At 42.7% G+C, this 13,398-nt stretch overlaps 1 protein-coding gene across 1 annotated transcript in view; it reads left to right on the forward strand.

The window, feature by feature from the left end:
- LOC110523072 (uncharacterized) overlaps positions 1–13,398 on the forward strand; it is a 127,876-nt gene that overhangs the window by 18,912 nt on the left and 95,566 nt on the right. Inside the window, exons 13-16 of the mRNA XM_036976594.2 lie at positions 2,207–2,515; positions 2,929–3,144; positions 5,483–5,632; positions 5,739–5,990. Of these exons, the coding sequence (XP_036832489.2) occupies positions 2,207–2,515; positions 2,929–3,144; positions 5,483–5,632; positions 5,739–5,990 (927 nt within the window). The remainder of the gene's footprint in view (positions 1–2,206; positions 2,516–2,928; positions 3,145–5,482; positions 5,633–5,738; positions 5,991–13,398) is intronic.

Here is a 13,398-nt window from a genome sequence, read left to right on the forward strand (position 1 = left end):
ATTCTAATCTTTGGTGACTTTAATATTCACATGGAAAAGTCCACAGACCCACTCCAAAAGGCTTTCGGAGCCATCATCGACTCAGTGGGTTTTGTCCAACATGTCTCTGGACCCACTCACTGTCACAGTCATACGCTGGACCTAGTTTTGTCCCATGGAATAAATGTTGTGGATCTTAATGTTTTTCCTCATAATCCTGGACTATCGGACCACCATTTTATTACGTTTGCAATTGCAACAAATAATCTGCTCAGACCCCAACCAAGGATCATCAAAAGTCGTGCTATAAATTCACAGACAACACAAAGATTCCTTGATGTCCTTCCAGATTCCCTGTGTCTACCCAAGGACGCCAGAGGACAAAAATCAGTTCACCACCTGAGGAACTCAATGTAACCTTGCGCAATACCCTAGATGCAGTTGCACCCCTAAAAACTAAAAACATTTCTCATAAGAAACTAGCTCCCTGGTACACAGAAAATACCTGAGCTCTGAAGCAAGCTTCCAGAAAATTGGAACGGAAATGGCGCCACACCAAACTGGAAGTCTTCCGACTAGCTTGGAAAGACAGTACTGTGCAGTACCGAAGAGCCCTTACTGCTGCTCGATCATCCTATTTTTCTAACTTAATTGAGGAAAATAAGAACAATCCGAAATTCCTTTTTGATACTGTCGCAAAGCTAACTAAAAAGCAGCATTCCCCAAGAGAGGATGACTTTCACTTCAGCAGTGATAAATTCATGAACTTCTTTGAGGAAAAGATTATGATTATTAGAAAGCAAATTACGGACTCTTCCTTAAATCTGCGTATTCCTTCAAAGCTCAGTTGTCCTGAGTCTGCACAACTCTGCCAGGATCTAGGATCAAGAGAGACGATCAAGTGTTTTAGTACTATATCTCTTGACACGATGAAAATAATCATGGCCTCTAAACCTTCAAGCTGCATACTGGACCCTATTCCAACTAAACTACTGAAAGAGCTGCTTCCTGTGCTTGGCCCTCCTATGTTGAACATAATAAACGGCTCTCTATCCACCGGATGTGTACCAAACTCACTAAAAGTGGCAGTAATAAAGCCTCTCTTGAAAAAGCCAAACCTTGACCCGGAAAATATAAAAAACTATCGGCCTATATCGAATCTTCCATTCCTGTCAAAATTTTTAGAAAAGGCTGTTGCGCAACAACTCACTGCCTTCCTGAAGACAAACAATGTATACGAAATGCTTCAGTCTGGTTTTAGACCCCATCATAGCACTGAGACGGCACTTGTGAAGGTGGTAAATTACATTTTAATGGCATCGGACCGAGGCTCTGCATCTGTCCTCGTGCTCCTAGACCTTAGTGCTGCTTTTGATACCATCGATCACCACATTCTTTTGGAGAGATTGGAAACCCAAATTGGTCTACACGGACAAGTTCTGGCCTGGTTTAGATCTTATCTGTCGGAAAGATATCAGTTTGTCTCTGAATAGTTTGTCCCAGGACTACCTGACATGATGACTCCTTGCTGTCCCCAGTCCACCTGGCTGTGCTGCTGCTCCAGTTTCAACTGTTCCGCCTTAATATTATTCGACCATGCTGGTCATTTATGAACATTTGAACATCTTGGCCATGTTCTGTTATAATCTCCACCCGGCACAGCCAGAAGAGGACTGGCCACCCCACATAGCCTGGTTCCTCTCTAGGTTTCTTCCTAGGTTTTGGCCTTTCTAGGGAGTTTTTCCTAGCCACCGTGCTTCTACACCTGCATTGCTTGCTGTTTGGGGTTTTAGGCTGGGTTTCTGTACAGCACTTTGAGATATCAGCTGATGTACGAAGGGCTATATAGATACATTTGATTTGGTGGGGGGGGGGGGGTGTGTGTGTGGAGTGTGTTGGGTACTGAGGAGCTGAATGTGTTTTGGGATAAACTCATTGATTGGCTGGGCCTATTCCCTCCCAGGCCCACCAATGGCTGCATCCCTGCACAGCCATATGAAATCCATAGATTAGGCAATAATACATTTTTCAATTGACTGATTTCCTTATGAACTGTAACACGGTAAAATCTTACATTTTTGCTTGTTGTATTTTTTGTTTCTCTGCCAATCATATATCTATATCAAACATTAGGAACACCGTCCGAATATTGAGATATGTTGGTCCATTCCCTCTCCTAGCCTGTTCTGGTCCAGTATATTCATGTTGTGCTGTCCTTGCCTCCTAGCCTGCGTGGTGTCAGTAGACCAGAAGATGAGAAATCTGTACTGGCTGTCATGTGATGAAGCCTGTGTTGGCGTCACTAACATGGATCAGGGTTACCCACGGAGACTGTACCAGTCAGGCAGTGAGGTAAGAGATGTTTATCTGGACTGGCAGCGGGGGAGGCTGTACTTGCTGGAGGCTGGTTGGATCCTATCCATGAGACTGCCAGGAGGAAACCCTAGGAAAGTCCTGAGAGTGGAGGGACACGTCGCTGGGCGCATTGTTTTGGACCTACAATCTAACACACTGCTCTGGAAAACAGAGGGGGACGGTCAGTATCAATTACTGCAATATTATCTTTAACAGTGATTCTGTCTCCTATAATGTTTTTTCTTGTGCTCCTCGGTGTTGAGCTGGTCATCTGGTTAGGAATGATCATGTCGTGTGGGGCTGGTGCAAACGCAACCATGTTCAAATTATTGTAACATTTGAGCATCTCGCCAATTTATTTGAGAACCTATGTATTTTCAGTTTGTGTGCGATATGGGTGTTGGAGAAGTGTTTATTTTGACATAAATAAACTTTTCTAAACATTAAGAACCAGGTTGATCTGAACTTTGCTATTGGAAGGCTACATCGGTGTTCGGCTGTCGCCACGGACTTTGCACATGGACTTTAATTAACAGTCGGTTGCTTTCGCCTTACCACTCAAACAAGTTCTTTGTGCTCCTTGACCCTGTGTAGATCTGAAGATCATGAGTCTGTTGAAGTCCCAGACTCACCTGGTAGGCAGAGAGTGGAATGTCCCTGGTTCCATCATGGCCGCTCACTCTCCGCTCCTGGTGTCGCTGTTTAATGATGTCATCACTGTGTGGGACCGGCGGGACAGGAGGCGTGTCCACGATGTCCCTGTCGGACCAGGCATTGTCAGGGTGATCGTGGCTCTGGATGTAAAGGAAGGTTAGTACAATAGTGTAATGTATAGTGAACAAAAATATAAATGCAACATTGAACAATTTCAAAGATTTTACAGAGTTGCTTCATTGAAGAAAATCAGTCAATTGAAATAAATTAATTAGGCGCTAATCTTCAGATTTAAAATGACTGAGTGAAGGCACAGACCCACCCACTTGGCAGCCAGGCCCACACACTGGGGAGGTCATAGGCTCAGCCAATCAATAGGTTTTCCCCAGCAGGGTTTTATTAGACTGAAATAAAAGCATCTCAACCTTGCTTTGACGGAACTAAAGGACTTCCCACATTTAGTCCTAATTTCACATTTCCTTGTGAAAGATGAATGTGAAGATCATCCAAGCATCACATGGAACACAGCCAAATTCATTCCATAAACCAGTCACATGTTGCGCTGACTAAAAACAAATAAATTGCCCACCTAACAGCTAGACTTGTTTACAATGCATCACATATCTGGTGAGCATGAGACTAAATTAATGTTAATAAAAAATGCTTTTGACCTAAATTCTTTGATGGCAGACATGTTTGTTTGCATTTGGGAAGCAAACTCCCTAATGCCATTCACTATAAGACAAAAATAAACCAAGTAAAAGATGGATTTACATTTGTTTTACTTAACGAGGCAAGTCCGTTAAGAACAAATTCTTATTTACAATGACGACCTACCGGGGAATAGTGGTTTAACTTCCTTGTTCAGAATGACAGATTTTTAGTTTGTCAGCTCAGGGATTTGGTCCAGCAACCTTTTGGTTACTGGCCCGACGCTCGAACAACTAGACTACCTGCCGCCCGTGCGCCCATTGGCTGAAATATCAACTTAGTTTGGCCACTTTTCAGCATTTTACAAATCTTCAATGTACTACTTAGTGTATGTAGGATAAAAGTAATTTGGTATGACAAATCACAAAGCAAATCACCTCACATTTCACCCTAAATACAAACCTAACTGTAGCGTGAAAGCTAAACAGGGTTGCCAGATATTGGTAAACAATTATTTAGGGTGTTTGTAGTGGGGATAATTTAATTTGGAGGGGAGTAGTTTCAAGGTCATTGTGGGTTAAAATGGGGTAAAGTATCATGGTGCAGGAAATATTATGAGGGGGATTTATCGACTAAAACCCCTGGAAAAGGGGGTCTGAGCTGGCAATTAAAAATTAGCCTGGGGAATTGTGTTTTGAACTGTAATCCAATTCGGGAACATGGGCTTCTTTCTAGAGCGCTGACTTTCTGACCTGAATATCACGGACGTCATGATTTGACCTCGTATATTTCCGGAGTTCCCAGTTGTCTTGAAAGCACCATAAGTCAGTGGCGTGAACCATCCCTAAAATTCGTTTAGTATACCTGTCTGGGAACGGTTTCCGCTAGAGGAACCCCTTGCCAACAGCCAATGAAATTGGAGTGCGCCAAATACAAATCAACAAATCTCATAAATCAAAATTCTCAAACATACATGTATTAGGGACTATTTTAAAGATAAAGTGATCGTTAATCCAGCCACAGTGATTGCAAAGATGCTTTACAGCGAACGCTCCACAAACGATTTAGGTCATCACCAAGTCACAGAAAAACCCAGCCATTTTTCCAGCCAAAGAGTCACAAATCACAAATGGAGATAAAATGTATCACTAACCTTTGATCTTCATCAGATGACACTCATAGGACTTCATGTTATACAATACATGTATGTTTTGTTCGATAAAGTGCATATTTATATCCAAAAATGTAATTTTACATTGGCGTGAAACATGCAGTGATTTTGCAGAGGCACACCGATTTACAGAAAAAATCATTATAATTGCTGATGAAAATACAAGTGTTATGCATGGAACTTTAGATACACTTCTCCTTAATGCAACTGCTGTGTCAGATTTTTTTTAAACGTTAAGAAGAAAGCATACCATGCAAAAATCTGAGTACGGAGTTCAGAGCCCAAACCAGCCCCCAAAAAATTCTGCCATGTTGCGCAGTCAACATTAGTCAGAAATAGCATTATACATATTCACTTACCTTTGATCTTCATCAGAATGTACTCCCAGGAATCCCAGTTCCACAATAAATGTTCGATTTGTTCGATAAAGTTAATTTAAGTCTATATACCTCCTTTTGTAATGAGCAAATGTCTGATCTGTGGAGACACTGGAGAAGTGCTTGGGCTCTTGTCAAAGAAAAGTTTGACTGGCTCAGTGATGCCTCAAACATACACTCCAACAGTGAAATGGGCTACTTTTTACATGTAAGAATTCAAACTGTTTTTAATAACATATGAAAAAGCAATTCATCTGAAAATGAATTTAAATGGATGCACATGTTTCCAACTCAGTGCCTCCTGCTCAGCCAGTCTGTATCAGTCCATCAGTGAGGTGTCGGGGCTCAACTTTGTGCATCTCCCAAACTCAGCTGTGTGACACATTGAGAGACTGCCCTGATGGTTTTGATGAGGAGTCCTGCATTACTAAATGTCCAAACCGAGGTAGATATATTAATGCGTTCTGATATTTGATACTGCTTTGCCACCCAGAAAACCCCTTTAACCCTCTTAACCTTTCTTCATGGTCCCTCTTATGTGTGTCTCCCAGGTGAGTTCCGGTGTAAGGACAGGAGGAAATGTATTGAGAGGAGTCTGGTTTGTGATGGACGCGCTCATTGCCATGATGGCTCAGATGAGATTGGCTGTCCAACGATCGCTGCTCCAACATCCCAAACTGCGCCCCTGAAGTGCCGTATGGGTTCTAGACTGTGCAAGGATGGGAGAGAGTGTGTCCTGCACAGCCATGTTTGTGATGGAGAGGTGGACTGTACGGATGGATCAGATGAACAGGACTGTGGAGGTGAGTCTGATTTCTGACTGGTCAGTCGGGACGTTTTCTAAATCGACTAAGTGTCTGACGGTGTTTATAAAATGGCATGACGTCCCAAAAATGGGGAACCGGACAGAACTGCCACTTGCAGTACACGGTCAACAATGTGACAAAGGTTATCTAATGTTTTTGTAGGGCTGTCAGAGTTAATCAGTTAACGTAAGTTCATCTTTTTGAAATTTTAGTGCGCATTTTCTTTATCGCGAATAAGCGCATTGTCTGAAAGCGTGTAACATTAGGTCAAAAGACATCTCAAATCTACAATGCCATGTAATGCATATTAACATTGCAGTTAAAGAAAGTGTGCGTTGTCAATTTACCTAATTTTGTTAACCGTTACCTTAGACAAAGTCAAGACATCAATATTCTTGTAATGTTTTTTGTATGAATCTTAAATGATGGCTCACTGAATAGGCAGGGGGGTTTATCAAAATAATTAAGGCACGGCACGCTTTTGGACTCATTCAGCAGTTTTTACTGATTAAGTACAATACCATTCCAAATGAATGTTGAAAGTTTAAATTATATTCCTAAAACGTTAGTAAAAAATGATGCCATGGCTGCCGCCTGTTGACTACACATATAGATAAATATCCTAACTAATATGCAGAAAAGGTTATTAATAGTACATTAAACTGTACATCTGCAACAATCATATATATTTTTAAACGAGTACCTTATAAACTGCACACACACCAAAAACCCTCATTCAAGGGTTTTTCTTTTTACCATTTTCTACATTGTAGAATAATTGTGAAGACATCAAAACTATGAATTAGCACATATGGAATCATGTAGTAACCAAAGTGTTAAAATCAAAATATATTTTATACATTTGAAATTCTTCAAAAAAGCCACCCTTTGCCTTGACAGCTTTGCACACTCTTGGCATTCTCTCAACCAGCTTCATGAGGTAGTCACTTGGAATGCGTTTTCAAATAGCAGGTGTGCCGCCTTAAAGTATTTGTGAAATGTGTTTGAGCCAATCCGTTGTGACAATGTAAGGAAGGGTATACAGAAGAGAGCCCTATTTGGTAATTGACCAAGTCCATATGTCAAGAACAGCTCAAATAGCAATGAGAAATGACTGTCCGTTTAAGACATGAAGTTCAAGTGCAGTCGCAAAAACCAAGCACCATAATGTAACTGGCTCTAATGAGGACCGCCACAGGAATGGACGACCCAGAGTTACCCCTGATGCAAAGGATAAGTTCATTAGATTTACCAGCCTCAGAAATTGCAGCCCAAATAAATGCTTCACATAGTTCAAGTAAGACGCATCTCAACATCAACTGGTCAGAGGAGACTGCGAATCCAGCCACCATGATCGAATTGCTGCAAAGAAACCACTACTAAAGGACACCAATAAGAAAGACTTGCTTGAGCCAAGAAACACAAGCAATGGACATTAGACCGGTGGAAATTTGTCCTTTTGGTCCGAGTCCAAATTGGATATTTTTGGTTCCAACCGCTATGTCTTTGCGAGAACGGATCTCCGCATGTGTTTTTTCCCACCATAAAGCATGAAGGAGGTGGTGTTACGGTGTGGGGCTGCTTTGCTGGTGACACGGTCACAGCATTCTGCAGCCATACGCCATACCATCTGGTTTGGGCTTAGTGGGACTGTCATTTTGTTTTAACAGGACAATGACCCAACACAACTCCAGGCTGTTTAAGGGCTATTTTAACAATACGGAGAGTGATTGAGTACTGCATCAGATGACCTGGCTTCCACAATCCTCAACCAAATTGAGATGGTTTGGGATGAGTTGGACCGCAGAGTGAAGGGAAAGCAGCCAACAAGTGCTCACCATATGTGGGAACTCAAGACTTGGAAAAGCCTTCCAGGTGAAGCTGGTTGAGCGAATGCCAAGTGTGCAAAGCTGTCAAAGCAAAGGATGGCTATTTGAAATATATATTTAGATTTTAACACTTTGGTTGCTACATGATTCCATATGTTGCATAGTTTTGTCTTCGCTATTCTGCAACATAGGAAAAATAAGGAACCGTTTGCTTGAGTAGGTGTTCTAACACTTTTGACCGGTAGGGTTTATCCGCTCTAGGTTTATCCTCTCAGAAATGCTTGTAAAAATTCAGAAAACAAAACATATTTTACATAGGTTTAAAGATGAACTTCTTGTTAATCCAACCACGGTGTCAGATTTATAAAATGCTTTTCGGCGAAAGCATACCTAGCCCAGAACATAGCCTAGTTGAAAAATTATTACAAATAGTAACCAGCCAAGCAGAAGCGTTACAGAACTCAGAATTGGAGAGAAAATGAATCCCTTACCTTTGATCTTCATATGGTGGCACTCAGAAGACATTCATTTACTCAAATGTTCCTTTTGTTCGATAGTCTCTTTATATCCAAAAACCTCTTTTTGTTCAGATTTTCTTCAGTAATCCACAGGCTCAAACGCAGTCAAAACAGGCAGACAATCAAAATTGTATCCGTAAAGTTCATAGAAACATGTCAAATGATGTTTATATTCAATCCTCAGGTTGTTTTTAGCCCAAATGATCTATAATATTTCAACCGGACAATGACGTCGTCAAAAGGTACACAAGAAATGCACTCTCTCGGGATTGCGCATGAAAAAGCTCTGACACGTAAGGTTCCACTCATTCAGACTGGTCTTACTCCCTCATTTATAAGAATACAAGCCTGAAACAATTTCTAAACACTGTTGACATCTAGTGGAAGGCATAGGAACTGCAAATTGCGTCCTAAGTCGATGGATACAGTAATGGCATTGAATAGAAAACTACAAAACCAAAACACACAATACTTCCTGAATGGATTTTTCTCAGGTTTTCGCCTGCCAAATCAGTTCTGTTATACTCTGAGACAATATTTTAACAGTTTTGGAAACTAGAGTTTTCTATCCAAATCTACCAGTTACATGCATATCATATCTTCTGGGCCCGAGTAGCAGGCTTCTTAATTTGGGCATGCTTTTCATCCGAATGCTGCCCCCTACCCTAGAGAGGATTTATATATGTCACTTATTAGAGGATAACCTTTGGAAATGTCCACTATTTTGTGATGTTTTGATAGGGGATCACAAAAACAGGAAGAGGAACAATTTAGAAAAATATTTATTTAGATTTTTTTAAAGCCACATGGAAACTTGGATTAACCTATACATGGTTGGTTAGATGAGAATTTATAGAAGGCTTCCATTTATATTTTGGAATGGCAGATTTTGATTTTGGTGGTCTGCATCAAGGAAAAAGGAATAAACCACCAAGGTCAATGAATCACGACCTGCCATAGAATATCTGCAGTGAGTGATAAATAAATTAAATTATTACAATTTAGCAGATTAACACTGGAGTGATATATGAGCAGATGGTGTGTGAGAGTAGTGATACTGGTGTGCAAAAGTGCAGCAAAGTAAATAAAAACAATATGGGATGAGGTAGGTAGATCGGGTGGGCTATTTACAGATGGACTATGTACAGCTGCAGCGATCGGTTAGCTGCTCAGATAGCTGATGTTTAAAGTTAGTGAGGGAAATGTAAGACTCAGCTTCAGAGATTTTTGCAATTAGTTCCAGTCACTGGCAGCAGAGAACTGGAAGGAAAGGCGGCCAAAGAAGCTGTTGGCTTTAAGGATGACCAGTAAGATATATCTGCTGGAACGCGTGCTATGGGTGGGTGTTATCGTGAGCTGTGAAGGCAGAGCTTTACCTAGCATAGAGTGATAGATGACCTGGAGCCAGTGGGTCTGGCGACTAATATGTTACCGGGGCCATACAGGTCACAGTGGTGGGTGGTATAACGCGCTTTGGTAACAAAACGGATGGCTCTGTGATAGACTACATCCAATTTGCTGAGTAGAGTATTGGAGGCTATTTTGTAGATGACATCGCCGAAGTCGAGGATCGGTAGGACAGTCAGTTTTACTAGGCTAAGTTTGGCGGCGTGAGTGGAGGCTATTTTTGACTTTCAAATCCTTGTATTGATGTGTAGCCAGTGACTTGGAGACCGCCCAGAATTATCTGCACCATTTGAGGAAAATTCAAACTGCATTCTAAGTTCTGTGACCTCCTCCCCACCCCCACACACTCCTATGACAAAATCAAATATATTGCTGTTTTAAGCAATTGGTCTTGTCGTCATGTTGACTAAACTTTTATACTAACATCACCAAACTGAGGTCAAACGGAAGTGTAATTTGTGTGTAATGTGGTTTAAAATGTTGCCTTGTGTAATGTAGTAACACATACTATCCACATATTGGAAAGTAGCGTAATATACATTTTTTAGAAATGGATAAATCATTATAATTTGGGATGATAGTAAATGATACAAACTCACATTTGTTTCAATCACATATTTCTAGACCACATTTAACCATTCCAGCCCAGGACCTCAACATCCAGTTTCACCTGCAGGATCATCTGAGACCAGCCTTTCAGACAGCTGATAAAACTGTGGGTTTACAAAACTGAAGAAAGTCTGCTCAAACTGTCTCAGGGAAGCGCTTCTGCGTGCTTGTCATCCTCACCATGGTCTTGACCTGACTGTAGTCGTAACTGACTTCAGGGGGCAAATGCTCACCTTCAATGGCCACTGGCACTCTGGCGAAGTGTGCTTCATGGATTAAATCCTGGTTTCAACTGTACCAAGCAGATGTTGGATAGCATAAGGCATCGTGTGGGTGAGAGGTTTCATGTCAACGTTGTGAAGAATGCCCCATGGTGGGTTTATGGTATGGGCAAACATAAGCTATGAACACAATTGCATTTTATCGATGGCAATTTGAATGCACGGAGATGCCATGAGATCCTGAGGCCCATTCTCTGCCGCCATCACCTCATGTTTCAGCATGATAATGCATGACGCCATGTCTCAAGGATCTGTACACAATTCCTGGAAGCAGAAGTATGGCCTGCATACTCACCAGACATGTCACCCGTTGAGCATGTTTGGAAGACTGTGTACGACAGCATTTTCCAGTTCCTGCCAATATCTAGTAACTTCTCACAGCCATTGAAGAGGAGTGGGACAATATTCCACAGGCTGCCATCAACAGCCTGATCAACTCTACATGAAAATGGCAAATGGCGGTCACACCAGATACTGACTGGTTTTCTGATCCACGCCTCTACCTTTTAAGGTACCTGTGACCAGCTGATGCAAATCTGTATTCCCAGTTGTGAAATCCAGAGATTAAGGCCTAGTGATTGTATTTCAATTGACTGATTTCCTTATCAGATCGATTTATAAAGACGGTACACCAGCAGAGTGCTATAAAGTGCTATACAGAAAACGAGCCTAAAACCCGAACAGCAAGCAATGCAGACGTAGAAGCAAGGTGGCATTGAACTACCTAGAATGGCAGGAACCTAGGAAGAAACTTATAGGAACCAGGCACTGAGGGGTGGCCAGTCCTATTCTGGCTGTGCTGTGTGGAGGGTATATATGGCCATTTAAGGCCAGATTGTTCAAAAGTTGATAATGACCAGCAGGGTCAAAACAATAATCATTGGTTGTAGAGGGTGCAACATGTACTCCTCAGGAGTAAATGTCAATGGCTCTTCATAGCTGAGCAGTGAGGTTGTTGTGGGGGGGGGGGTTCGAGGGAGCTCAGTAAAATCTTTGTTGCGTTTTATATTTTTAAGTGTACATTGACATATTGACTGCGCGGGCTGGCAAAACCCTGGATAATTTTTATTCTAACTTCTGCGACGCATACAAAGCCCTCCCCTGCCCTCCTTTCGGAAAATCTGACCGACTCCATTTTGTTGCTCCCAGCCTATAGACCGAAACTTAAACAGGAAGCCTGTGCTCAGTTCTGTTCAACGCTGGTCCGACCAATCGGATTCCACGCTTGAAGATTGCTTCGATCACTTGGACTGGGATATGTTCGGCATAGCGTCGGACATTAACATGGATGAATATGCTGATTCGGTGAGCGAGTTTATTAGCAAGTGCATCGGTGATGTTGTACCCACAGCGTCTAAAACATTTTCCAACCAGAAACTGTGGATTGATGGCAGCATTTGCAAAACTGAAAGCACGAACCACTGCTTTTAATCAGGGCAAGGTGACCGGAAACATGACCGAATACACAGTGTAGCTATTCCCTCCAAGGCAATCAAACAAGCTAAGCACCAGTATAGAGACAAAGTAGTCGCAATTCAATGCCAGACTGCATCCCCAGCCGCGTCCTCAGAGCATGCGCAGACCAGCTGGCTGGTGTGTTTACGGGCATATTCAATCAATCCTTATCCCAGTCTGCTGTTCCCATATGCTTCAAGAGGGCCACCATTGTTCCTGTTCCCAAGAAAGCTAAGGCAACTGAGCTAAATGACTATCCGCTTCGTAACTCACTTCCGTGCTTTGAGAGACTAATCAAGGACCATATCACCTCCACCCTACCTGACACCCTAGACCTACTCCAATTTGCTTACCGCCCCAATAGGTCCACAGACAACGCAATCACACTGCCCTTACCCATCTGGACAAGAGGAATACCTATGTAAGAATGCTGTTCATCGACTACAGCTCAGCATTTAACATCATAGTACCCCCAACTCGTCATTAAGCTCTAGACCCTGGGTCTCGACCCCGCCCTGTGAAACTGGGTCCTGGAATTCCTGACGGGCCGCCCCCAGGTGGTGAGGGTAGGTAACATCTCCACCCCCCTGATCCTCCACACTGGGGCCCCACAAGGGTGCGTTCTCAGCCCTCTCCTGTTCACCCATGACTGCGTGGCCATGCCCGCCTCCAACCCAATCATCAAGTTTGCAGACGACACTACAGTGGTAGGCTTGATTGCCAACAATGACGAGACGGCCTACAGGGAGGAGGCGAAGGCCCTCGGAGTGTGGTCAGGAAAAAAACCTCACACTCGACGTCAACAAAACAAAGGAGATGATCGTGGACTTCAGGAAACAGCAGACGGAGGAGCCCCCTATCCACATCGACGGGACAGTCGTGGAGAAGGTGGGAAGTTAAGTTCCTTGGCGTACACATCACGGACAACTGAAATGGTCCACCCACACAGACAGCATGGTGAAGGCGCAGCAGCCCTAACCTCAGGCGGCTGAAGAAATTTGGCTCGTCACCAAACACACTCACAAACTTTTACAGATGCACAAGCGAGAACATCCTGTCGGGCTGTTGCCTGGTACGGCAACTGCTCCGCCCACAACCGTAAGGCTCTCCAGAGGGTAGTGAGCTCTGCACAACGCATCACCCGATGGACAACTACACCACCTGATGTCACAGGAAGGCCAAAAAGATCATCAAGGAGGACAACCACCCGAGCCACTTCCTGTTCAACCAACCTTCTTATTCATTCCTTTACACTTGTGTGTATAAGGTAGTTGTTGTGAAATTGTTAGATTACTTGTATATTACT

This window comes from Oncorhynchus mykiss, chromosome 5 (assembly GCF_057628025.1).
Source record: "Oncorhynchus mykiss isolate SJ-2025 chromosome 5, ASM5762802v1, whole genome shotgun sequence".
NCBI lineage: Eukaryota > Metazoa > Chordata > Actinopteri > Salmoniformes > Salmonidae > Oncorhynchus > Oncorhynchus mykiss.